The sequence below is a fragment of the Typopeltis vanoorti genome, chromosome 18 (assembly GCF_054136105.1).
Source record: "Typopeltis vanoorti isolate ZY-2024b chromosome 18, IOZ_Tvanoo_1.0, whole genome shotgun sequence".
Classification (NCBI taxonomy): Eukaryota; Metazoa; Arthropoda; class Arachnida; order Uropygi; family Thelyphonidae; genus Typopeltis; species Typopeltis vanoorti.
The window spans coordinates 103,794,504-103,822,068 of NC_143566.1; the positions used below are offsets into that span (position 1 = coordinate 103,794,504).

The window sequence follows — 27,565 nt, forward strand, 5'->3', positions numbered from 1 at the left end:
CTGTCAATACTACTATCAATCAGAATACTTGTATTCTGATTGATAGTAGTTTGAAACATATCTTAGTGCTTCAAAGTCTGTTTATCTTTGTTGATATTTTTCTCTATTAACAGAATTAATAAGCCTTGTTTAAAATCCACAAAATAGCAATAAAAGTGTCCCATATGATTTCATCTAGACTATGAAGACTAAAGATATGGTCAACTGTTGACCTGTGTTTTCCTAAATCCAGCTTGTTCTTCATCTATTAACTATTCGTAAATGTCATTTAGGCAGTTCTGTATTATTTTTACAAAGATTTTGTAAGAGTGGCAAAGAAGAATAATTGATGTATAATTATACATCAATTATGTTTTTTATTACCTTTTTTATGTATAGGCAAGATTTTGTCTGTTTTCCAATCATTTGGGATAGTCCCATTAAAAAGAATATTATTGAAAAGTTTGGTTAGTTGTTTAATTAGATTAGGTTCACCATTGTTATAGAGCTCTGTGGGTATTTCATCAATTCCAGGTGCTTTTGATGATTTAATTTGATTAAGGGAAAGGATTACTTCTTCCTCTAGGATTATCAATACTGTATCTTTCTCACTGGTTACTATATGTGGATGAAAGCTTTCTTCTTTAAAGATATTAGAGAAATAATTGTACCAGATATGTTCCATCTTGCTAATATTTCTTCCAGTTATCTTGTCTTGAGAATCTTTCATGGTGAGTGGTGTTATCCAGTGATTATTTGGATGGATTATATCTAAAAAAAATTCTAAAAAGATTCCATTGGCCTGTCTCACTAGCTAAACAGGATGCGCTGAAATGCAAAATTAGATTGGCTGAAAGCAGACAAATGTACAGAAGCCTGTTTACATCCATTCCAAATTCTGTTTGTGACTTTACTGTCAATTCCTATTTTTTATAAAAATTTGGACCTAAGTTCATAAATTGATTCTTCTGACTCATAATCTGTTTAGAAGGTCTAACTGAAGTGTAGTCTGTATTTTTTCCCTCACCAAAGGTACGTACATGTTATATATTCACACAGCTGATTATGGACAAGAACAAATCAAAATTGTGTTCAACAAGAATCAATTTTTGCTACAATATTTCAATGCCTATTTCTTTTTGTTTTCATTACTGAAAATTCTAAGTATGTGTGACTCATATTTCATATTTAATTCATATCTAATACATAGTGAGAACTTTTCCAGTAGTACATTTAAACTGACACAGTTCCCATAATGATAATTTTCTGGCCACCCTCAATGTTCAGCAGTCTGATCTGTAATAATGATGTTGCTTTGAGCATCATCAACTGCCATTTCTACTTTCCCTTCCATCTTTAAAATGCTTCTACCAAAAAAATTTATTGCATTGGTTAATTCTTTTCATATTATGGCAGTGCAACTAAGAGAGTAAACTACGTTTTATTCTTCCAATTGCGTGCTTTTCCATCTTGTCTGTCGGTTTTATTAACTCCTGAGTTTCTTGGGGTAGCTGTTAGCTGGTTTCATGTGGACAAACTATCGTTGAGCTGGTGTGGATGTATCTTTCAGCAAGTTTCCTCTCATCCAGGATTGATTCAGACCCATATATTTCTGGACAAAGGACAAAAACATGTTGATTCTGGCTACATTGTGGAAGCACTAGATTGGATGAACACATAATCTGAAAAGATACTATGTCAAGCTGGACTTGCATCTGGAAGTTTAATTAGCATTTCTTCCAACTAAGAGGAAGTATCTTTTATTTTAAGAATCATTATGGAAACAGTCTGTGTCATTAAGAAAACATGGTAAAGAATTGACTGGGAGAAGCCGTATGTTGCACATTCACCTGTCTATTATGAAAACATGAAAAAAATTTTGATTTCATGTTATTTGAATTTCAGATGACCTATGTGTTAAAAATTCTCTTAATTTTTAGTAACATACCAAAAAACATGCATGTAAATTCATTTCACAAATATTGCAAACATGAAATGAATTTACAGGTGCATGGCAGAAAGTCGTTGAGATTAAATAGTCCAAAAATGCTTCATTAACATAAAGAGATATGCAAAGCTTTTGTTTTTATGGAGCATCATTGGATCAGAATATGTTTTTTTTTTTTTTTGACTGCAGCTCTTTTTGAATTAAAAAAAAAAAAATAACAAAATGATCACATATAGGTGTCATTTCTGAATTTTTGGCAATTACAATCTTTGAAACTTGGAGTGATCGCAGATATGGCAATGAATGATATTAATAATGAGTAGAATAATAAGATGGAGCTCCAGTAAATTTTAAAATTTAAAATCTGATTTATAGATAAGAGTCCAAAGCATAAAAATAATAGGATACTATTAAAAGAATGTGGAATATAGACAAGAATAAATTCAATAATGAATTATGTGATATTAATAGTAAATACACTATAAAACTTATAAAAATTAAAAGTGAAAAATACTAAAAGATTAAAAATATGGAACTTAAAAATTGTAAAGAATGAGAAAAGAGACCAATGTAAAGGCTTTAGAAATATAAAAAAAAATGTGATGAAAGATGAAATCAATTTACAGGGTGAAGTAAGGCCATTTCAGAAAGCTGTTGGATCGTGAATGAAAGGATTTCCTTTGGAAAATTAATTTTTGTTTCAAGATCCAACAAATTTAGTTAAAACTATAACAAAAATGCTTGTAAATAAGTGAAGATACCAATTTTGTTTAAAGAATTGTACTAATACAAATTTTGTAATATTAATTAAAGGTGAAAGATGTCATTTTATTTGTAAAAGATTATAATGTAAGAAGTTTCTCTATAAGATATATGTTAGAGTATAATAACGAAGGATCAAAGTCCATTAACGACAACTTCAGATAAATTGCATAGCTGACGGCAAATTGCTTACGTGCAAACGGCACACGCACAGTGTTTTCCAGGAAGACACGGCACGCGTATGAAGTATTCCAGGAAGATAGGAATGAAAATAGGAGTCGGGCACAAAAAAAGAAAGTGTCGGGCAGAAAGTTTTGGGTGAAAGAGGGCGCTAGAGATACGAGGTATAAAACGGGTTTGTCCCACCCCATTCAGGGCTTTTAGGTTTTTTTCATCTGGAGTTGCTGGAGAATTTCTGGTGGAGTCGGGAAGAGTTCCAATTCGAGATCTAGTCGACAGCGGGCTAGATCTCTGCTTTTAGTTCGTGATGTCGGACGGAAAGAATAGGAGAAGAAATATTAGGTACTCTTCTGAGTAAGCCTGAAAAAACTGGCTGCCACATACGTCCACGTGGATCGATTCAAGCCATGCTGTTTCTAGTCGAGAATGCGATGGAAGGACAGAACAATGAAGGCCAAACTTAACCCATGAGTTAATCACCAAGGACAAGGTCAAACATTTGGAGGAAAATTATAGAAAAATGATAGACTGAATAAGTTACAGGAATGTGGTAATGTGAAACCCTTTTATAATTCCTTTGTTAAGAAAGAATGGAAAATTGTATTATGGAAGAAACGAGATGTTAAGTTATATTACTCTAAACTTGTAGGAAGAAAGACTATAGTGAGATTTAGATACCAGTGCCTAGAATCTAAAGGCTGTTTCCTTAGTATTTGTGTGAATGAGTAGTAGTTAATTTGCTATAAGTAATGATCTATAGAGTTATTGATGTGAATGTTTTAAGAATATGTGTAAGATAGTAAAGATATTTAAAGGATGCTAGCTAGTGAAATGAGCCTATTCTTAGATGTGATATGTGAAGTACAGTTGTTATGTCTGACCTTATAACTTGGGATAACTTTCCTATTGAATGTTTCTTATTGTAAATGTGTAATCTTTGGAATCTAATAAATGTATCTTGATTATCTTAACCTGATTTGTGCCTTGATTTGGATCCAATGCACTGCTTGCTAACATTTGAATCTGAGCGGGAGTGAATTATATGACAGAGACCACAATTGCAAACTAGAGTATTTTCAGAGAGATAAATAAGATTGAGATAAAGAATAACTAATAGATTGATTTACTTAGTATATTTTCTGAGGGTTACTCCTTGGTTAAGAGGAATTTCTGACCTAGGGATCTGGCTGGCGCAGCTTGATCAAATAAATATTGCCAGAACCTGAATAGGAGGTAACTCCAGACTGTGATTGCTGAGGATCGGACTCTATTTAGAAGTCTACCCTTTGTCAATTTATTTAATATACTTAATCTTTCTTAGAATCGGCCAAATTGTGTGGATAGATTTAACTGTGAATAAGATAAGTGATATAAGTAGGAGAATACAATAAAGAATGAATTAAAGAAAAGTAACGAGATAACAAGCCTTCATCAGAATAAAATAAGAAAATTTAGTAGTGCACTTTATGTAGACTGTGTTAATGCTGTAAAAGCATTTTGATTGGTTGATAGTTTTTTGTTGTTGGGAGCTGCCAAACCTCAGATAATTGGGCCGGTGGACATTGGCAGTGTTGCAATGTGTTTTTATTTCAGTGGCTTCTGATATTCTTAACTTTGTTTCATCTTATTTTGTTTGGAAGTTAAGAATAGTTACTTTTTTCAATCTGTGGAATGTGATTGTATTTTATTGCATGTGTAACCATTTCTGTAGTTGGATATTTTTGGGTTTTGTTAGTTGGTTTTTTGGTTTTCTTTTGGAAAAAAATGGGTATGGGTATATGACAATCACACTGATACTTATACAAGCAGGAATGAAGTGATCTGATTATAGACCCAATATAGGTGGCATTGCAATTTAGTTTACAGGGGAAATGATAAACAACATTGCACCACTGTAGAATGTCATGCATTATTTTCTTTTCTGTTATTTTTGGTAGATTTCATCATTTAGAGTCACTGGTGAAAACAACTTTGTAATCCGAATGTTTAAATATATGCTCTGTAGCTTTAGGTATAATTTGTATATAAGGAAATATATACAAATATATTTATATAGAGATATATTCTAAATAACAGTAAAACCCCAAAGTTACGCGGTAGGTGGGACCAACAAAAAGCATGTAAGTTGAATTCGCATAACTCGGGGTATAATTTTCTATGTAATTTATATATACAAACACACAATTGGGACCAAAGGTTTACAAAAACACCTATATTTTTTAAGAAATATAATAATAATTGTAGTTTTTCATACATAAAAAAAAGAAAGTTATTTCGATGTCGATGGTTTCATAAAATCTAATAGATTCGTCTGACGGCATAATGTCTTTTTCTTGTCACGCAAAATTTCTTCATAGCAAGCTAATGATTTTTTCATTCCTTGCTTTGTGGCTACAATTCATTCCTCATTAGAATCTATGTCCTCCAAAATCTGTAAACCTTTCTTTTATGTTTGTTCTTACTGTGGATTCCTGTAAATCGAACTTCTTTGCTAGTGCACAAATTTTCATTCCGCCTTCAAAATCCTTAATATTGTTGAGTTTTGTTTCCAAAGTCAATGTTTTTCTTTTCTTGCTAGCTGTGGAAGAATCGGACTTGCTTCTTTTGGATGACATTATTATTTTTTATGTGATAAAATTTTTATCAAGAACATAACATTGAACAATCGCAAGGTTTGTAGACTATAAAAATCGTGTGTGAATGGAGACTGTGCGAAACACGTCAGTGCTTGTTCAAGTGTGTGCGACATTAGTGAATGCGGCTGGCGCCTGAAAGATACGACTAGTGGTGAGGCGTGAAGCAGGATGGGAATACGTACATATAAGAAACCGTGTAACTCCAGATTCACGTAAGTCGGGGTATGACTGTATATAGAAATAATATAAAAATATAATTAAAAAAGCTTTGCTTATCACTTTATATCAAAGATTAAAAAAGAAGCAACATGAACCATAAGTAGAGAGATAATATAAAATTTTCATTAATATTTTCCTGCTGAACTTGCCAATGGCATTTGGAATCACTGACTAAATAACAGCTCTTGTATTTTATTTAGGTGACAAAGAATATGGGTGGTGTGGTGAAAGCACTAGATAAAGCCATAAATTCCATGGATTTACAAAAGGTATTATTTTTCTATATTTCTATATTCTATAATTTTAAGTTATATTTAATGTATTAAAATAGTTGCTGGGCAAATTTTTTATAATAAATGAGTTTTCATGAGTTAATGGATTTAGATGTGGATTTAAAAAAAGCTTCTCATTCAACAAAAAGTGTTCTGTAAGATTAATGCTGCTTAATAATATGTCTATTCCTTTAAGAATTAAATAATTTAATAATCAGACTAAAAGTACTACACATGGAAAAGTAATCAGAGGTACTTAAAGGTCAAAGCTGGATAACTGAGAGATGACATAGCCTTTTAAGGAATATGGAGAACTGACCAAGGTGTCTGACCTAATGTCCAATCCTCACTCTGTTGTATTTACCTTGATACCGAATGGGCAAGCCTGAGCTGATAATTTGAGGTATAGCTGACCTAGTTGTATTCTTATTGGCTTAAACCATATTGCAAAATGATTGTAAAGCATGACAGGATTTCACAGCTGGGGAGTTGCCCAGTAAAACAAAGTCAGGGAACCAGGACAAACAGTGAAAAGTCAGCAACTGAAACAAATCACAGAACAAATACCAACTATCATCAGATGACTTTAAGATTGACTTCAGAAAAATAAGAAAATAAGCGACAAATAAAGGATATTATATTCAGCACTATATATTCAACACTTTTGCCTGCTATTCAACTTCTTGAATGACAGTCGTTAGAGAAGGCAGTTGACATAATGAAAAAGGTAAACTAGTAGGAAAAGATTACCAGACATATAGAAATATGTCTGGTAATCTTTGTTTTTAAAAAAAAAAAAAAAAAAAGTCAGAGAAAAAACAAAGCTAATAATAATGGTAAGTACCCACTGGATTTTTGTTCAAAACATAGACTAGTTACTACTAATGCCATATTCCAACATAAAAAATATCCACAAATTGTAGAAATGATGGAAGAAATAGAAAAAAATTTTATTCACTATGTTGATAGCAGTGTTTTTCTACTAGTTCAGGACACACACAAGAGTGTATATACAAAGGATTTGAAATCAGAAGTGATCACTATTTAGATTTGTCAGAATAAAATTGAATTTCTTATTGAAAAGAAGATATAAGAAGGTTTTAAAATGAATTACATTTGAACAGCTGTCAGAGGCGAACTGTAGACTCAAATACCCAAATATTGTGAAAAAATGAAAGAGTTGGAAAACAAGAACCAAACCTTGGAGTTTCACTGCAGTCTAATCTAACTAATTAGTCAAGAAAACATTGACTGATTCAGCCAAAAAGGCATGTGGTGAGGTTGTCTACAAGGACAGGAAATATTAGAATTCCATAGTAGACTCAGGAAGTTAAAGAGACAGTGAAGAAAAAAGAAGGAATCTTATCAAAAGTCCTGGCAAGTAAGTCAGCTTGGGCTCTTCAAGAATACAGAGAAAAATATAAGAAAGTGAAGCACTGTGTAAATCCAGTTAAACAAAAGAAGACTTTTGTTTAACTGGTCTCTAGTCTTTGGCCAAGTGTTTTACTTCTGACCCAGCTCTCAGATCCATAAGTTAAAACTGGTTTGAACACCGCCTTGTATACAGCTCTTTCCATATTTAATTTACCATCTTCACTAAAAATCGTACCTAAATAGCTGAAATGTTGTCTTGTTCCACAGGTTCTCCGTTCAGAACACAGTTGATATTTTCAATGATTCTACCTATTTTCATTGTCTTTGTCTTTTTATTGCAAACCTTCATACCATATCTATTACAACAGTTATTCAATTTAGTCAGGGGAATCTTGCAGACTTATAGCAGATTTATTTAGAAGTATAACATCGTCGGCATAAAGCAAAGAGCTGACATTAACATCTCTAATTTTGATATCATGTTTAATACCACTTTCCTCCTTAATGTGATCCATATAGATAAGAATAACAGAGGGGATAATGTACATTCTTGTCTCACACCAGATTTAACATTAAACCATCTTCCTGTACTTCCTTCAATTCTAATTGCTGACTTACAACTCAAATAAAGACTGAGTATTGCTTGATATAATGCCCCATTCACACCATATAACTGTAGCATATTGAATAACTTCTCTCCTGGCACCTTGTCATATGCCTTTTCCAGATCGACAAAACTTAAATACAGATCTTTGTTATATTCCCATGCTTTCTCAACTATTTGTTGTAAAGTGAAGATCTGATCCTGACAGCCTCTATTTGGCCTAAATCCAGCTTGTTCTTGAAGCTTTTCTTCCACAATTCTTCTGAACCGTTTCTCAAGTACACTTGCATAGATCTTGCCAGGAACACTCAGTAGGGAAATACCTCTGTAATTCTCACATTCAGTTTTATTTCCCTTTTTATATATGTGTACTATTAGAGCTCTACTCCAATCATCAGTAATTTGTCCCTCTGTCCAGTCTTTCTGAACTATGCAGTGCAGCCACTGTAAGACTTTTATACCACAATACTTCAGCATTTCTGGTCAAATGTCATCCATTCCTGCTACTTTTCCACATTTCAAACCTTTGATGGCTTTTTCTACTTCAAGTATGGATATGTATTCCTGACTGCATGCCTGGTCAGTGTTTTTTATCACTGTGCTGTCATCACTGCTTGTTTCATTTAACAGTTTTTCAAAGTAATTACTCCATACTTAAAGAATATCTTTTTCTCCTGTTTTCATGTCACCTTTATCATCTCTAACTCCTTTTACAGCACTCTTTCCTCCATTTTTAAGCTTCTTCAACTACCTCCAGAATATCTTACCACCTTCTTGATATTTATTTTCTATGTTCTTGCCAAAGCCCTCCCATGACTTTTTTTTGTGTAGCTATTTTTGCACAGTGTTTTGCTTTCTTACATTTGTTTCTGTATTCTTTAAAAGCACAAACTGACTTATTTGCCAGGAACTTTTGATATGCTTTCTTCTTTTCCTTCACTGCCTCTTTAACTTCCTGTTTCCACCATGGAGTTCTGATTTTTCTATCCTTGCATACCGTGATTGATTCAGCCTCTTTGGCTGAATCAATCACGGTTTGCTTCAAGGCTTGCCACTGAATCTCCAAGGTTTGGTTGCTGTTCTCAAACTCTTTCATTTTTTCTTTAATAATCTTTGTGTACTTTAGTCTACAGGTCACATCTGAGAGCTGCTCAACTTTTATTCGCTTTAAAACTTTCTTACGTGTTATTCTTTTCAATATGAAATTCAATTTTATCCTGCTGAAGACTAAATGGTGATCACTTCCAATTTCAAATCCTCTGTACACTCTGGTGTCCTGCACCAGTGGGAAAACATCACTATTTCTTGCCTCTTCTCTCCATTTGAATTTGTTCACATTTTTATGTTGGAACATTGTGTTAGTAATAACCAGTCCATGTTCTGAGCAGAAATCCAACAGGTATTTGCCATTATTATTAGCTTTGCTCTTTTCTCCAAATTTTCCCAAAATATTTTTGTATGTCTGACAAGCATTTCCTATTCTGCTATTTAGATCCCCAACAAGGACCAACTTTTCCTTTTTCATTATGTCAGTTGCTTTCTCTAAAGCCTTAAAAAATTCCTCCACTTCTACCTTAGTAGAACCTTTTGTGGGAGGTTCTACTAAGGTAGAACCTCCCATAGGCACAAATCTTCTCATTGTCCAGTTCCCCATTCTCATATTTTTCCACATCACTCTTCTTGACACTGCCTGCCATTCAAGAAGATTAGCCTCGTATTTTGTGTTGAATACTATGGCTACTCCTTCTTTTCCTTGATTGTCATTGCCTGAATATAACATTTTGTATTTATTGCTCAGAAAGATCTCGCCAGTTTTTGTCTTTTTTGTTTCAGTCACACCTATTATGTCGATCTGGTCCTTATCTAATTCCTCAGCTAGCTCCATTTCTTTGCCATTGAGGCTTCTTATGTTGATAGTACTGATCTTTAACTCTGGTTGAGTTAGGGTGTGCTTTCAGATTTGTTTCAGTAGCTCTTTTCGCTGTTCGCGTGGTTTCCTGGCAAAAACAACCGGACCCCAGCTGGCATGAAATTTTGTCATGTTGTACCATCATTTTGTATATTGGTTTAAGCCAATAAGAATACAATTTGGTCGGCTAAATCCCAAATTGCCAGCCCATCTTCCTTCGTTCAGTATTCAGGTTGATACCCAACAGGGTGCACCACGAGAAGGTGAGGATTGGACATTAGGTGAGAAGCCCTGGTCAGTTCTCCGCATTCCTTTAAAGGCTACCTGGAGGTCTCCTCTCAGTTATACAACTTTGACTCTTAAGCATCCCTGAAATGTGGAATGTGAAAATTACATAGAGATTTCATTATTGAGTGTTCCTGGTAAGAATAATGATGTATAATTGAGGAAAAACACTAATAAAAATTGTTGAAGGAATGCTTGAAGAAGAACAATCTGGTTTTAGGACAAAACAGAGGTGGTCTTTATCAGACAAAAAGTTCAGAAATCATGGGAATATAACAAGGATTCTTTATCTCAGTTTTGGATTACTGGTTACTAGCCCTGTACATATCGAAATCCATTTAACTTTAGAATAATACTCTTTGTACATTGTAAGTGGTACACCAAAAACCTACCTAAAAATTCCCAGTACTTTCAAGAAGAGGGCAGTTCAGCTAATCATGGAATCCTGTTCTCTCACTAAATCACTTAAACTGCTATCTCAGATAAGTCCATAGGTAGTTCCATGGGATGCTGTTTATCTGAAATGGCATTCATCGTTCCTTTCTTTCCACTAAACCTATTAAAATACAGGCACCAGCTGCTCAACATTCTTTTAGAGTACAGTTACAGTGCACTGAACAACCTGCATATCTTCTCTTTTATTTCAAATGCAAACTTGCTTCACAGTACAGCCTTTTTCATCACTACAAACAACATCTTTTCCAACACTTCAACCTTCCTGAGATACTAAATGTTTGCCCGTTTTTTTTTTTTTTTTTTTTTTTTTTTTTTTTTTTTTTTTTTTTTTTTGAGACTTAAGTGTTGACTCTAAACAGCCTGGTTAAAAGCACTTTCTCTTGAACTTTCCTATAATATTCAGGCTGATATCTCTCCAGTCCCATTGCTGTGTTTACATTGAGATTCCTTAGTATTCTAGTCATGTCTAATTCTTCTAATTGAAATTAGAGGCATTAAAATGCCTCTAATTTCATATTGATCCCTGTTACATCAGTCACTGCATTATTTTCACCTGACTTTACTTTTGCCATGGTCATCCACATTCATCCTTTAAAAATAGTAATAGATATCCTTCTCACAGTACAGAAGTTCATATTCTGTACTGTACTTGTTATTCACTTTTAATCCTCATGAATGTGTTTATCACTCAGGTTATTTTCAAAGAATGTTTACAGCAGAATTATACCTATGTAGTCGAATACGTAATTTTTGTTAAAAGTGCATCAACAAATTATATGCAAAGAAATCTTTATCAGCTTTCTGATAGCATTAAAATTTCTTTCAGAATGTTATAACATAATTGGCATGGTTTTAATATCAACGATTTAAATTAATTTATTGCAACTTGTTCATGCTAATATTCACTTTTTTTTCCTAATGTGATATAACAGAATATTTTGCTGTATATAATTTGAATATTAAAACACCAAACAAAATGGGAACTGATTAATTTCATCACTAAAAATGCAGTTTTGTTTAGTTGATACCTGAATAATCCCCTTCCCCCAAAATCGCTATTGAAAATAGCTGTGCTTTTAAAAGTAAACACTTTCATTTAATTTTCATAATGAATTTTTCATTTAGTTTCTCTCATTCTTGTTGTGATTAATGGCAGTTATTATTTGAAATAATACTAATTTGATAATTATTATTTCTTGCAAAATGAGGACTGTGCTATTTATTTAGAAAACTTTTGTTATTATGGTAATATTTATTTTCCATTTAACTGATGGTTGCATTTAGCATTAAAAAGATATTGTAATGTAAAAATATTTTTCCTGTGTGCTTCTAGAGGTTCCACTTCTTTGACTGTTACCTCCATACAAAATTTCACTCACTCACTTAGCAGCTTGTATATTATAGATATCCAAGGTTGTATTACAGATATCCAAGGTTGTATTTAGTTCATTAATCTGGCTGTCATGAATCCATAAAGTTACAAATAGGGGAATTGCTGTTCTCTCTACTTTAGGTGAAACATACATTTACAAATTTGGAAAAACGTTTATACTTTTCTTATTGAAGTTGGATCAATCATGTATCCTTTTGATGGGAAAACACCTGGGTTTTATTCTCATCACGATGCAAGAAATCTTTATAAGTGCTTTTTCAGCTGAAGATAGTTACCTGTAGATGAAACAAGATTTCTCGTAGACAGGCTTATATGTTGGTTATACATTACTAAATAGCTTAAGGAAATTAACAACGTACACTAGAATATAAAATAAATGAAACTCTAATAAATATTTCCAATATTTCGGCAATGTCACGTTGCCATCTTCAAAGGAACTTACAGTAAATGCACATGCACGCAGGCACTACTTATAGTAACTGAGAATGAAGCGAGGAAGCTATTGTTTTCCTAAAAGTCCTGATGGTACCTTCTAGCGGGGTTATGTAGGTATGCTGCGAGGACCTGGAAGCTCCTATAACTGAGCAAGCAAAGGTAGCTTTGACTAGACGAGCAAGCATCGGCCTTCGATACACAACGCAAAGCTCAATTATTGCTGCGCAAGCTTAAGACGTCTTCTGTCTATAAAAATAAAAGCCTAAATAGAATGCTTATAAATGCATGCATTTATTAACAAATAAATATTACTTCTTTCCCAATATGAGCTTGTACAGCAAGCATGGAGAATTTGCCACTGTATTTGTGACATTCTATGTTTTAGAAGCACCCTTGACCTCTGATGTAACCATTTTTTATCTCATATGTTAATATTAGAGGTAGTAATTGGCTAGTCATATTGTTGCAACATATTTGAAAGGAAAAGCTTTAAATTTACACAGTAAATCCAAAATATATCTTAGTAAACATAAAATTCCATAGTTTAGTCCATAGCAATAATTTTCCTTTGTTTGAAAGACCTGTGCTCGAATCTCGTCTGTCATCTGGTATATTTGAGAAGAGATTGGTCCTAAGATCCAAAGAAAATCCTAGGGAATTTTTTAGCTATGTGGCCAGTAGGAGGAGAAATGATTGTGGAAGAATGACATTGTGGGATAAAAATGGGAATAGAGTGACTGATGCAGAGGACATAGTGGAATTGTTCAATGAACACTTTATTGGTGTATTTCATCCTGGAGGAGTAAATTTTAATACTAGAGGGATAGGGCAGTTTCGAGCTATAGAGATGCAGGAGGAGAGTGTGTTTCAAATACTGAGTACTCTGGATGTCAGTAAAGCTGTGGGACTGGATGGTATTTCACGAGGTTTGAGAGAATGTGCTAAAGAACTGACAGCTCCCTTGGCCTGACTTTTCAATTTTCAACGAAAGTCTGGCTATGGGAAAGTTGCCCAGGGAATGGAAGGAAGGTAAGATAGTGCCATTGCATAAGGATGGTAGCAGACCAGCAGTGTCTAATTATAGGCCAGTTTGTGTGTCATCAGTAGTTGTTAAGATCTTGGAGAAATTAGTTAGGGATCGCATATAGCATTGAACAGATGAGGGTAATGTTATCTGTGAGAGTCAACATGGATTTGTGAAGAGGTACTCTTGTTTTAATAATATACTATCCTTTTATAATAAAGTTACAAGAGCAGTAGATGAGGGAAAGGCATATATACTGCCATTTTTTTGGATTTAGTGAAGGCATTTGACAGGGTACCACACGATAAGCTGATATTTAAGTTGCCACACATGGGTTTGGATGTCAGGTTGGTCAACTGGATTCAGGATTGGCTGTCCGATAAGTATCAAAGAGTTATGTATGGTGGGGCAGTTTCAAGGAGGCAAGGGTTACAAATGGGATCCCACAGGACTCAGTACTGGGACCTATATTGTTTAACCTTTACATCAATGACATTGTTAGTGGATTGCAGGGGGATATTCAGTTGTTTGCAGATGATGTGAAGCTGAGAAGGATTATTAGGAATAGTTCAGATGTGGTAACCTTCCAGTAGGATTTGAATAAGCTAGACAGATAGGCAAATGAATGGGGTTGTCGGTTTAATGCAGAAAAATGTAAGGTCTTGAGGTTTGGGAAACATCGATGAGATACTGCATACTCTATTGGAGGAGATATACTGGAGGAAGTAGGGGAGATGAGAGATCTGGAGTTGATGATTGATAGAAACCTGAAATTCAGGGGACATATTGCAAAGGTAGTGAAGGTAACACAGAAGATTGCTGCAATAATGAGAAGGATGCTGACCTGCAGAGATAAAAGAGTTATCATTCCATTGTATAAGACCCTGATCAGACCACACTTGGACTATTGCTCTCAGATTTGGTCCCCAGGATTTGAAGGGAATAAATTAACTATGGAAAAGGTGCAAAGGTGGATAACAAAGATGGTTTCAGGACTGTACAATGTTAGTTATGAGTATCAGCTGAGGGAATGTGAATTGCAGAGTTTGGTGGATAGAAGAAGGAGAGGTGATATGATTGAGACTTTTAAACTGTTGAGAGGTGGTTACCAGGTTGACACTGGGAAGTTCTTTCGCTTGGTTGAACAATGGGAAGGAGTGATGACAAGTTGCCATCCCTGGAAGTTATGAAAGGAAACTGTGAGCATGAGGGTGAGGAGTGGTCTCTTTGCATGGAGGGTGGTTGAACTGTGGAATGCATTGCCTGATAGTGGTGAGAGTGATCAATGAGTTTAAGGAGTGGGTATGATAGACTTTGTGTTTCCTATGAAGGACCTCCTGCGATGAGTCTTTTGACTCCTTGGAGGTCTAAATAATAATAATAATAATAAAATTCTACAGTTATATGGTGTAAATGGAACATTATATTGAGCATTACATACTCTTTATTTGAGTTTAAGTCAGTAGTTAGGATTGAAGGGGGTACAGGAAGATCGTTTGATGTTAAATCATGTCTGATACAATCATGCACATTATCTTCATTGTTCATTATCATGCTTTACAAGGATTTAGGCCTAGAGTAGCTTGTTCCAGCCTTAAAAGTCATTGTTGAATCTCTTTAGAGGACGTCCTGGTTTTCTTTTTCCTTAATGGTTTGCTCATTTTGGTAATCTTTCTGTTTTCATTCTTTCAACGTCTTCCATCCATTTATGTTTTTTTGCTTTTTTCTATTATTGATTCCTTTTAATTTTTTCATAATTTCTTCATTTCTTTTGTGATCGAATAGAGTCCTCTGGGTGTCTAATAAATTTAGTTTAATCCTTTATCCAAGTGTGAGCAAACAAAGTTTGTGCCTGAAAGTATCTTCTGGACTGGGGTAAGGTGGTACAACACCAGGGCAACTTGTTGCAAAGGTGGAGCAAGCTACTAACGCTCCTGTCTCATAATCTCCTATAATGCAAAACACATCTCCTTGCGGATATGTCTAATGTTATGCATTAAGGGAAGGGCCATTACCCAGACTAGTTTCGACCTTTATTGAGGTCTCTTCAGTGAGAGCCAGGCCCAAGTGGAGATACCAGGCAGATATCCGCAAGGAGATGTGTTTTGCATTATAGGAGATTATGAGACAGAAGCGTTAGTAGCTTGCTTCACCTTTGCAACGAGTTGCCTTGGTGTTGTACCACCTTACCCCAGTCCTGAAGATACTTTCAGGCGCAAACTTTGTTTGCTCACACTTGGATAAAGGATTAAACTAAATTTATTATACTCTAACCAATTGAAAAATAAACTTTCAACACCTCTGGGTGTCAGCTAGGGAAGCCCACCAGATGTGGTGGGCTGGTCTCCAAATATATTGAATAAGGATTCATGGACCAACTGGAAAATCATCTTGATTGTTGATTGTAAGGAAAGTGGCATTCCCATGATCCCCTAACTGGATCTGTTCTCTTCCTCCTCTACTTTGAGGAAGATTCACTTGCTTCAATCTTTCCTATAAGGCCTTATTAGCCAACTCCTCTTATTTTATGACCCTTATGCTATTACAGTACTTGAGGGTTATAGGATCTTTCCATTTCTGGCCCATATCTATGTCCCCTCTAAAATCTACTCTTTCTCCTTCAAATACCTCCCTATTCCTCCTACAGGTTTAAATTTGGAAGAAGGCTACTTCCGAAGCCTTAAGGTAGTAGCCCTACCACTGGACTATTCAGCCCCAGGCTATTCACCTGACATAGAGAACATTATTCTACTTTTAAACCAACAGAGAAAGGTAATCGAAATGAATCTTCATTGTTATTCATTTTTATTCGTCTTCTATATGAGTCACATTATGAAGGACAGTGGTATTACACCTAATATCAAAATTAGAGATGCTAAATCTCAGCTCATTACTTCATAAATATGATGTTATACTTGTAAATAAATCTAGTACAAATTTGCAGGATTCCCTGACTAAACCGAATAAGTGCTATAATAAATCATCATCATCAATTTCCTGATATTCAGATTACTATTACAGCACTACATGGTTAAGTTTACATTATTGTTAATCTCCTATCAGCAATTTTCCTCCAAATCAATCTGTTATTTGTGAGCTTTCCAATATTGTCATATCTAACATTCCATGCTTCTAAGGCACTTCTGACCGAATCAATCCACCTAGACCTTGGTCTTCCTCTGGATCTCTTTCCTGGAATCAAACACCTTTTTTGCTAACCTTTCTTCACCCATTCCATTTAAGTCGCCATATACCACCTTAGGTTAGCTCTGCTGACACATTGTTGAATACTAATAATGTCAAGTTCTTTTCTAATATATGATTCTGCCATTGATGTCATCTGTTCACACTCCTAATTCTTCTCAGAACCCTCATGTGGTCTCTAGTCTTTGATCAAGCGCTTTATTTCTAACCCAACTCTCAGATCCATAACTTAAAACCAGTTTGAAGACTGTCTTGTGTATAGCTAGTTTGGTGTTTTGGCTAATTTCTTTCTTTTTTCCATATAAATTTATTCAGCTGGCTACACAGTATATCAGCTTTGCTTTTTCTGTTGTCTATTTCCAGATTTAACCTGCCTTCTTCACTAAAAACTGTGCCTAAATAGCTGAAATATTTTACTTGTTCTGTAGGATCTCCATTCAGAATGTGAGCTGAAAGTTTCTATGTGCCTGCATATATTTATAGTTTTGGTCTTTTTATTGTTCATTTTCATGCCAAATTTATTACAGCTGTTATTCAATTTAGTCGGTGAATCCTGGAAACTTGCACTAGATGTGTTTAGGAGTACAACACTATCTGCAAAGCAAAGAGCTGTTTAGCATCTACAATTCTAATATCATGCTTAATGCTACTCTCTTTCATAATGCGATCCATAATGTGGAGATCATGTCTTACCACTGATTTCCATCAATTCTAACGGCTGACTGAGAACATAAACATTGGTACTGTTGGTGAACTGAAGATTAGGTAAGTAGGATGGTGGCATCACACTAGGTGGAAATTGTTTACCACCTATTTAAAATATATGCTATAGTCAGGATTTGAACACAGTTTTTTGGCTGGAGAGTGAGTATGCTATGTGCTCACACTCAATCATGTTCATAAAATTGCATGCATTATCAAAGATCGCAAATATGACATTACTCAAAGAATTAAGTCATTGAATATTATTAGCTCATATCTTGACTAGTTATCTTCTTAATACAGTATTATGCTGATTGAATTTCAGAATATTTTTCTCTCTTTATTCAGGTGTCAGCTGTTATGGAGAAATTTGAACAACAATTTGAAGATCTAGATGTTAGAACTGCTGTAAGTGTTTTTGTTGTTAAGAATTTATTTTGGAAAACTTTCCATAATATATTTATTAATGTATGACACAGTTTTATTATAGGAGGTTATGTTTGTGGTTTTTTAGTCTAATTTCTTATACAAAGCGTTGACAATATATATGTGTGGAATGCCTTTGCTAAATTTTCTTGATTTTTGTTGATTTTCAACAAATGTCAGCATTCTTAATATACCAGTGCTTCCAGAAGTTGGGCTGCCAGAAGAAAGATTATTATAAGTTTGATTCTAGTATTCAACCAGAGAACTTTTTCTAGGCTTTTTTTTTTCTTTTCTTATTCCCAGGTTAATTGATATTTGGCACAAACAGGTATTGTTTTTACTGCCTGAAACTTAGGTTGTTAACTGCAAATCATAAAAAACTGACCCTAGAACTTAAAACAGTTTCAAATCACAAGAGCGCAGTATTTGTTTCTCTCACCATTGTCACGTATAAATCAGCAAATCATTGGTAGCTTCTAGCACAATTAAACCAGTGATGACTAAGTGTGGAAAGCATCTGCCTACTGATTTTCTAAACTAAAGCTAAAAGAGTTCTGCCTGCTCCCTTTGAGGAAGAGAGAGAGAGAAAAAAAAAAGGCATTACTTGATTTACTTTATTTGTCAGCCTTCTTAAATTTCATCATTATCAATTTCCCAATATATACCCTCAGCTGCTGTACAGGATACTGTGACAGTATACTGCATGATTAAGCTTGCATTATTACTAATCTCCTATAAACTTTTTTTTTCTAAGTTAGTCTCTCACTTGTCACCACTTCAGTATTGCCATATCGTCTAGGGCACTTCTGACAGCATCAATCAAACTAGCTCTTGCTCTTCTTTGGGTCTTTTCCCTGGCATCAAACACCTGTTTGTTGACCTCTCCCATTCTGTTCAAGTGACCATACCACCTTAGATTAGCTCTATTTACACATTCCTGAATGCTAACAATGTCAAGTTTCTAATATCTTCATTTTTCAATATGGTTTTGCCATCGATGCAGCCTGCTCACTTCCCTAATTTTTCTCAGAACTCTCATATCGGTATCCTAGTCTTTGATCAACTGTTTTATTTCTAACCAAACTTCCAGATCCATAAGTTAAAATTGGTTTGAACAGTCTTCTGTATTATGAGTTTAGTGTTTTAGCTAATTTCTCTCTTACACAATATAATTAACCTTCTCTCCCTGTGTGTACAAATATTTTAACGTTAACCATGTACAGGGATGTAATTACACCCCATGCATTTTCAGTGCAAAGTGTAAAGAAAAAACTTTGTCATAAAAGTTTATGACAAACTTCCAGCATATATTAGAATGCCAATCATATTATAGATTTCAGCATCAGTTTCATAAATTCAGTAATCATCAGTATCATATGGATGCATCGTAATGATCTCTGGCTTTTCTATTAGTTTCGCACACAATCATGTTTATAATTGTTTTAATTCATGATAATGAATATGATAAATTATGTTTGAAACATTGCGGAGCATAGATATTTAATTAGTATTGCTCTGGCAATTCCTTCTCTTTCTTGAAATACCTGAAATTCAGGAATGTTATGTACATCAGGAGGAACATTGGTTATCTTCTGTTCATTTTTGAGTTTCTGTTCGGATTCACAACAACATTTTCCAGGATATTCTCAGCAGAAGAACCAACAGTGAAGCATTCACAGTAGCTATAGATTCTGCATTTGCTTCTTCTTCTCTTCATCTAGTTGTGGTATATATATTCTTCAGCAACATCATCAAAAGCTGAGAAATCGCCATCAAAAATATTGTTTTTCTAATTCCACATCTGAATCATCATCATTGCTTGCCATATCTGATGAAGCAACTGACAACATTTTCTCTAAAAGATCTCTGAACTTGGAACTGGTACGATGTCTTTTTTATTCCTGTTATAATTATCTAAAATATCCACAGGAAAAAAAAAAAATTACATAAAAACTACAACAAAAAAAAAGAAAAACATATCACAAAACAAACTTACAAACTTAGTAGCAATAAGTAGTAGTAAAATAAGCAGTAATAAAGAAAAACAGCAATAAACACAGCAGACAATAGTTTGTAATTTGCAAGACAATATCAGATATGTAAACCATAAACACTTGCTACTAATTCAATAAAAAAAACATATCTTACTTCAAAAGATATATTTTGGTGATTACACCACATTTTTTATTATTCAGTTATACAAAATACCGAAATAATAGTTCCCGACAAGTTTCGTAAATCGTAGGATTTACATCTTCAGGGGGTAAATAGTATAACTTAAAGTTTAAACAAGAGAAAAGAGAATTAATAAATACAAATCATAACCGTCTGGCTATTCATAAAACTCAAATAACAGAATGCAGATATAAAACGTTATTGACGTTGAACAATACTGGACGATGTCACGTGTTCTTGTTCTCGTTTATACAGTCCGAGCTCAGATTGAGGTAGATTTTTTATTAGAGCTGAGCACACTTGATGGAGAATTAAACCTTGATTTCTATTGCATTGGGTTGGGTTTTTTAGCATATTAGCAGCTTCTTTAAATATTCTTATATAACTGTTGTTTTCTATGTATGACATAAAAAACAACAGTTTTCTGTCGTTTTCTGCCAGAGTACATTGTGCTCAGTGGAAGTGCTATGGAAAGCAAGACCCGTTTTTTGTTCTCTTTTGTATTATACGTCTTTTTGGTGTTCAGCCATGCGTATTTCTCCAGATCTTCCTGTCTGTCCTACATAGCAAATCCCATAAGAGCAATGGATTTTGTAGACTCCTGGGTTTTTAAGAGGATGATGAGGTGGTTTTGGTGGATGTAGGAATCTTGAGTTTTTTCCACATTTTGTTCATTAATTTGGCTAGCTTATCTGTAACATTTTTGATATAAGGAAGCGAGATTGCGTTTTTGTAATCCTGTTTTATTGTGTTGTTAGCTGGAGGCATTTTAAGGATTCTCTTGATGGTTTTTGTTTCATACCCATTCTGTTGGAGAATTTGTGTTTTGAGGCATTTTAACAACAATAAAATGTTACAGACACTGGACATGATGTACTCTGGCAAAAAACGATGATGTCATACATAGAAAACAACAGTTATATAAGAAAATTTAAAGAAGCTGCTAATATGCAATAAAAATCAAGGTTTAATTCTCCATCAAGTGTGGTCAGCTCTAATAAAAAATCTACCTCAATCTGAGCTCGGACTGTATGAACGAGAACAAGAACACGTGACATCATCCAGTATTGTTCAACGTCAATAACGTTTTATATCTGCATTCTGTTATTTGAGTTTTATGAATAGCCAGACGGTTATGATTTGTATTTATTAATTCTCTTTTCTCTTGTTTAAACTTTAAGTTATACTATTTACCCCCTGAAGACGTAAATCCTACGATTTACGAAACTTGTCGGGAACTATTATTTCAGTATTTTGTATAACTGAATAATAAAAAATGTGATATAATCACCGAAATATATTTTTTGAACCAATTAGCCACAGAAGTCTACGCCTGCAATATCTTACTTCTTTGAAATGCAAGCAAAGACTGAACTGAAACTGCATCAAATCACTTTAGAGATAATGAAATTACTCTACAGTGTACACCAGTAAGCTGAACTAAAAATTACTAAAAACAAAGAAAAATATACATGCTCATACAAGAATCATACATAGTTCCAAAGTGAATATGGTAGCAAAGCAAAAAATATATATTTCAGGCAACAGGAATGTGAATACAAAACTAACTATGGAAAAATACTAACTCAGCTGCTTACAAAAACCAGTTTTTGTATGGAGAATATCAGGTTGCATATGCACCCTTGTACATAGTTAAGCACTCAGGTATCTTTGAAGCCTTACTACTACATTCAAATTCATCAATTTTAATATAATTTTTTTTCGAATTGTGTGTGAAACATATCAGAGATAGCATTCCCAAGAAAACTTTGGAAATTTTTCATTCGGCAACTTTTTATTTAAGTTTTTATTAGCCTGGGGTGTGTTTGCACCCCTGTACACAGAGAGAAGGTTAATATAGCTGACTTCTCACCATACCATCCATCCATTTTTCATCCATCAGAGACAGATTGAATCACTTGATTAAGGGTTTTAGGCAATTTAATGCAATTAACTTGCCATTCCTCTTCTAATCCCTCTGAGGATAAGCATTTTATGTCTGTAAATATGTATGTTCACAAAGCTCATTTGTCTGTTTGTTGGATGAAAAACCTGAGTTTCTTGGTGGAAAAAATCATGCACTACATCCACATGAGAGCAGCTAACTCTCCAGTTGACAACTCCTGATAAAGGTTTCTTCATGTCTTTCCCAGGCCTTTCTAACCAAGATGCTTCATCTATATTATTTGAGCTACAGAGCCTCCCAACTGTTCCAAACTTTGCTTATTCTGCTACCTGTTTTCATATTTTTAAATTTCTGTTGTATAAATTCTTTATGCGCTTCATATCTCTTGTAATACAATGTGATCCTTATTTTGCAACAGTGGTTTTTTTTTTTTTTTTTTTAATGTACTGCAGTTTAACTTGGTTAAATACTCAACCAACTTTACAGGAACAATCAAAAATTGTATACAAGTTAATTTGCTGTAAATTTTTTTCATTTTTGAACTACTTCAATAATTTTCTAAAGCCTAATATTCTTGATTCACTACTCACAAAATCTACAGTAATTGTTCAAATTTAATCAGCAGTGATAGATCTTGTTAAGTCATTAAATTAAAATATATATTGATCTTTAATTGACCACGATTTATAAACATCTAATACCAAACAAGTTTTGCCGGCTGGGTTGTCCGGCTTCTCCAGGGTTTATAACGGTAAGAGAGAGAAAAAACTTCAAGTGGCTAGTACAGAGAAAATGGAGTAACACTATCGTATAAATACGCGTAACATTACACGCATGGAACGTGTTGTGTTTAGTTGCTGTTATGAGAGCACGTTCTGTAGTTTTGAGCGAAATTAAATTCTGGTGATCTTATTAAGTTTTCCATATGTCAGCTATTATCATTCCTTGGTTTCTGTTAAGATTTTCTCCAGAATGGAGGACTACAACAGCTTCTTTGAAATTTCTACAATGGAAGTATTCTTCTAGGTAAGGCATGGGGCTGCTATCCCAATCAATGGTATGGTTAGTAATCGTGAAATGATGAGCTAGACCTGAGTTGTCTGTTCTGTTGTTATTAACATCTCCTATATGTTATTTTTTTCGGATTTTGAGGCTTCTCGATGTCTGTCTTTATATAGTTTAGACCACAAGCACATGAGATGTTGTACACTCCAGCGTGTTTGAAAAAAGGATTAATGTCTTTTGGCAATCTTAAAGCTTGACGACAGTCTTGAACGGTTTGAACGCAACTCTGATGTTGAAAGGTTTAAAATGTTTTGCGATCTTCTCAGACTCTGTACTTGAATAAGGAATAACTAAGAATGAACTGTATTGAGTGATGGTAGGTTGTTGTTGTGGGGGGCTGTGGGGTTTCTATGAAGAATATTGTTAATTAGATTCTTTGGATAGCCATTTTTTATTAATGTCTCTGATATATGAGTAGTTTATTATAGAGTTCTTTTTCTTCTGAGATGATGTTCGTAGCTCTATTTTTGAGCATATGTATGTTGACTTGAAATGAAGGTAGCGTCCAGTGTGTGTTGGTTTGCAGTAGACTGTTAGTTTGATATGTCCATCTGCTAGTTTCTTTATTAGGGTATCCAAAAATGGTAGTTGATTATCTTTTTCCAGTTCCAAAGTGAATTGTATTTTTTGATGAAAATAATTAATTTTGGTTAAAAAAAGTCCAAAAGAGCTGTTTTTGTGTCCCTCCAAATTATGAAAACATTCTACATACCTCCACCACACCAAAGGTTTTGGGTCTAATTTTGAGAGGATGTCTGTTTCTAGCTTTTCGATGAACAGATCTGCACAGGGCTGTGAAAGGGGATTGCCCATAGTTAAGCCATTTATTTGCTCATATATTGTTTCATTTAATTTGAAATAATTAGATTTAAGGTAGTGACGAAAAAGGTGAGCCATATCTTCAGGAAAGAGATTGTATAGGATACTGATAACTTCTTCTAATGGGATGTTGGTAAATAAAGATACCATGTCCAAGCTATCGAGAATATCTGTCTTAAAGACAGATATTCTCGCAAGCTTGAAGATGAGATGTTTTTCAATTTTTCAATAAAGTGCTTTGAATTCTTAATGTAAGTGTCCGATTTTCTGATATGTTGTAAAATTTGTGTATCTTCTGTACAGTCCTGTCAGTGAAACTTGTTGGCATTAAATGTTTATAAATCATGGTCAATTAAAGATCAATATATATTTCAATTTAATTATGTTTGAATGACCAAATATAATCTAAACAATGAACAGACTTGTTAAGCCATTTTTGAAAAAGTGAACATGACCCTCTCCCATTGTAGGAGGGTTGAGTCTACTTCACCCATGGTGACCCATTCCAGCTTGGGAGAGTGTTTATACACTTGTGATTCATATATAGTACATTTAAGTGCAATTAGAATTAAAGAAAGATGGTATGATGAAAAATTAAGTGTAAGATAAGATGTCAGAATCTGCCAGGATTCTGATACCATAGTCAGGAAGCCTGTGTTTGGTGTGTGGGATGGGGGGTGGGATTTGCCTGGATGATTGACTGGTTTACAAGTGAGGCAATCAGCTATTGGATGAAGGGGAATTAGGTTTGTGAATTTTAGGGATCCCACATATCCATGATCATTTGACATGGTAAGGTTTTTGCTCATTTCTCTGTTGTCCATTTGATCTATTATGACAATTGCATTTCCTTTATCAGCTTTGGTTATAGTAATTTTTTTTGTTGCTATATAACTTTTTAGTGCTAATATTTCTTTAGTGGAATGTTGCTCTTGAGTGGTTTGGATTTTTTAAGAATTCCAGTCACATCCAAGCAAATGTTAGCCAGTGTGAGTGATAGATCATAGATACCAGTATGGTATATCTGATCTGTTTCCAGCATTGAATGCTGGTGATTGATTGGAACAATACAATAGTCATTACTATAAAAAAAAAGTTATTATTGGTTAATGTTTCTTAGTACGATCATAGGCACAAAAAATGTTACTGTTCAATTCTCCATTTTGATTTGTACCCAGTAATGAGTATTGAGTAAAAAAAAATAATTGAAGAGAATCTGAAAACTTTAGTACAGTTGAACAAAAAATTAAATATCAGTTAGTTTAAATCATACTGAGAGCTTAAAATAGTTATATTAAGACAGAAAAGAAAATCTAGCATTTTTTTTTCCTCCCTTAAAGATTTACTCTTTTTTTTTTTTTTTTTTTTTTTTTAACAAATATTGCTAATAGGTGGTTGAAGATGCCATGGGATCTGCAACAACAACCAGCACACCACAGGATCAGGTTAACCATTTAATCCAGCAAGTAGCTGAGGAAAGTGGATTAGAAATTATGGATCAGCTTGCTCAGGCAGAGTCAGTACCAAGTGGATCACTATCTGTTACTACTACTGGTGAAAGATCTCATGCTGAGGAAGATGCTCTGTCCCGCAGGTATGATTTATTCTGTTTTTTTGTGGATTTTCTAATTTGTGCATTATTAGTATTCATAGTGCCCCAAATTAAAACAGGAAAACTTTAAAAAATCTTTTGATGCTTTTAATTCGATTTTGATGTTTGATTATTTTATGCATAAATACTTGATGAAAGGAAAACTTGTTCTTCAGGAGTACTACATACATGGTGATACACTATAGAGTTTCTCAGTGCACAAAAAGAAAACATGATGTAAAAAATTGTTATGAATTACTGCAAATTCCTAAATTAATCTGCTCATAGATGCATAATGAGCTATGCTTCTGCTTAAAAATGTTGTGAAGGACACGAACATGAAATTTAGTTACACAGTAGCTATCCACTGAACTAACCGAACAAAAGCATAAGCACTTTTTTTGTCTGTTCAGAAAGTTATATTTCTTTATATTACCAAGATATTGATCTTATGTTGCTTAGGAAATCTTAGATAAAAAATTTTTGATATATATATGGCTCATACATTCCTGAATGCTTACAATGTCAAGTTCCTTCCTTACCTTGTTTTTTTTTTTTTTTTAATATGAGCCACTGCTGCCATGTGTTTATTTCCTTAATCTTTCTCAAAACTCTCATATGTGTGGTCAGCTGTTTTCTCAATGGAGAACCTATCATAGAATAAGTAAAATATATCAGTTATTTCATCACAGTTGTTAATGATGATGTCAAATTAAATATGGCAAGAATAAGCAAAGCTCTATACCAGACAGTGTTGAAACCAATTTTAACCTATGGATATGAGAGTTGGGTTAGAAATAAAGCAGTTGATCAAAAACCCAGACCATGGATATGAGAGTTACAAGAAAAATTAGGGGAGCGAACAGGTGACAACATTTGCAGAATCATATTAAAAATAATATGCCAAGTTTCTACCTAATAAGATATTAGGTAGAAACTTAGCATTGTTAGAATTCAAGAATGTGTGAACAGAGCTAATTTAATTAGGGCAGTATGGTCACTCAAACAGAATGGGAGTGGGAAGGTTAAGCAAAACGGATGTTTGATGCCATCATAACAGGAAAAAGACTCAGGGGAAAAAATAAAGATCTGTGTGGATTGATGTAGTCAGAAGTGCCCTAGAAAACAGAAATATAAGATTGGTCAATATTTGGAACGCTGGTAAGTGATAGACTAATTTGGAGGAAAATTACTGATAGCAGATCAGTAATAATGTAAACTTAATTGTGTAGTACTCATAGTAAGATGTACACCACTTGAGGACATATGTAAGGAAATCACTGATGATGTGGCAAGATGTTTTGGAGAAGCTTAGAAATACAGAAAAGGTAACTACAAAAGGATCAACTATGATAGGTGATAATATAAAAAATGAAGACAATGTATATTCTCAATGTCTGGAGTAATTTGAAATATTTTTAAAGCAGGTAACATCTAATAAAATAAAAAATATTCAAACAAGGATAATATTTTACACAGTAATTATAACAAACAAGACTAGGATTTTTCTTATTTTCTCAATAAGTAATGAAAGGCATGTCCTCCCAAGAAAAATTTTACCAGCCGGGTTGAATGAAGCATTAGCCGGGTGTACAAGAATTTAATGAGTTAAGAAAGACCCTTTTTCATAACAAATTAAATAATTTTATTAGAAATTACTTCAAACAAGGATAATATTTTATACAGTAATTATAACAAACAAGACTAGGATTTTTCTTATTTTCTCATTAAGTAATGAAAAATCTTGTAATGATCACAGCTTAAAATTATATACATTAATTCTTCTCTTCTTAAAAGCACAGTTATCAGCAGCTTTTTCGTAATTAAAATCTGTTGGATCTTGGTCCCTCCAGTGAAATCAGCATCAGATTATTTAGAGTGTTCTGACTGATGCATTTCCTCATACAGGTTTTTATCCTTAAAATAAACTTATTTATTACTGACCATTTGCAAAACAAACTTACATTAGAGCCTACCAGTTTCGCCAGCAATTTGTCTAGCTTTTTCAAGGCATTTACGGAGACATAAAAACTAGTAAATGCAAATTGAAAGGAACATAAAAAAACGTTGTAAACCAACTAGTAGCTAAGGTTACACGTTCGCGTGACAGAGAGGACTTATTGTTCTTATTCATTATCACGCATGCGTGTTTGTTGTAAACGTGTGATGTGATTACTGGCTAGCTGTGGTTCAAATTGATT

The 27,565-nt window shown here is 33.9% G+C and overlaps 1 protein-coding gene across 1 annotated transcript in view; it reads left to right on the plus strand.

Annotated features, from left to right (window-relative positions):
• Positions 1-27,565, plus strand: part of LOC150097010 (charged multivesicular body protein 1a-like) — a 135,771-nt gene that overhangs the window by 97,355 nt on the left and 10,851 nt on the right. The window contains exons 5-7 of the mRNA XM_090407801.1: positions 5,925-5,993; positions 17,731-17,790; positions 25,165-25,367. Of these exons, the coding sequence (XP_090263927.1) occupies positions 5,925-5,993; positions 17,731-17,790; positions 25,165-25,367 (332 nt within the window). The remainder of the gene's footprint in view (positions 1-5,924; positions 5,994-17,730; positions 17,791-25,164; positions 25,368-27,565) is intronic.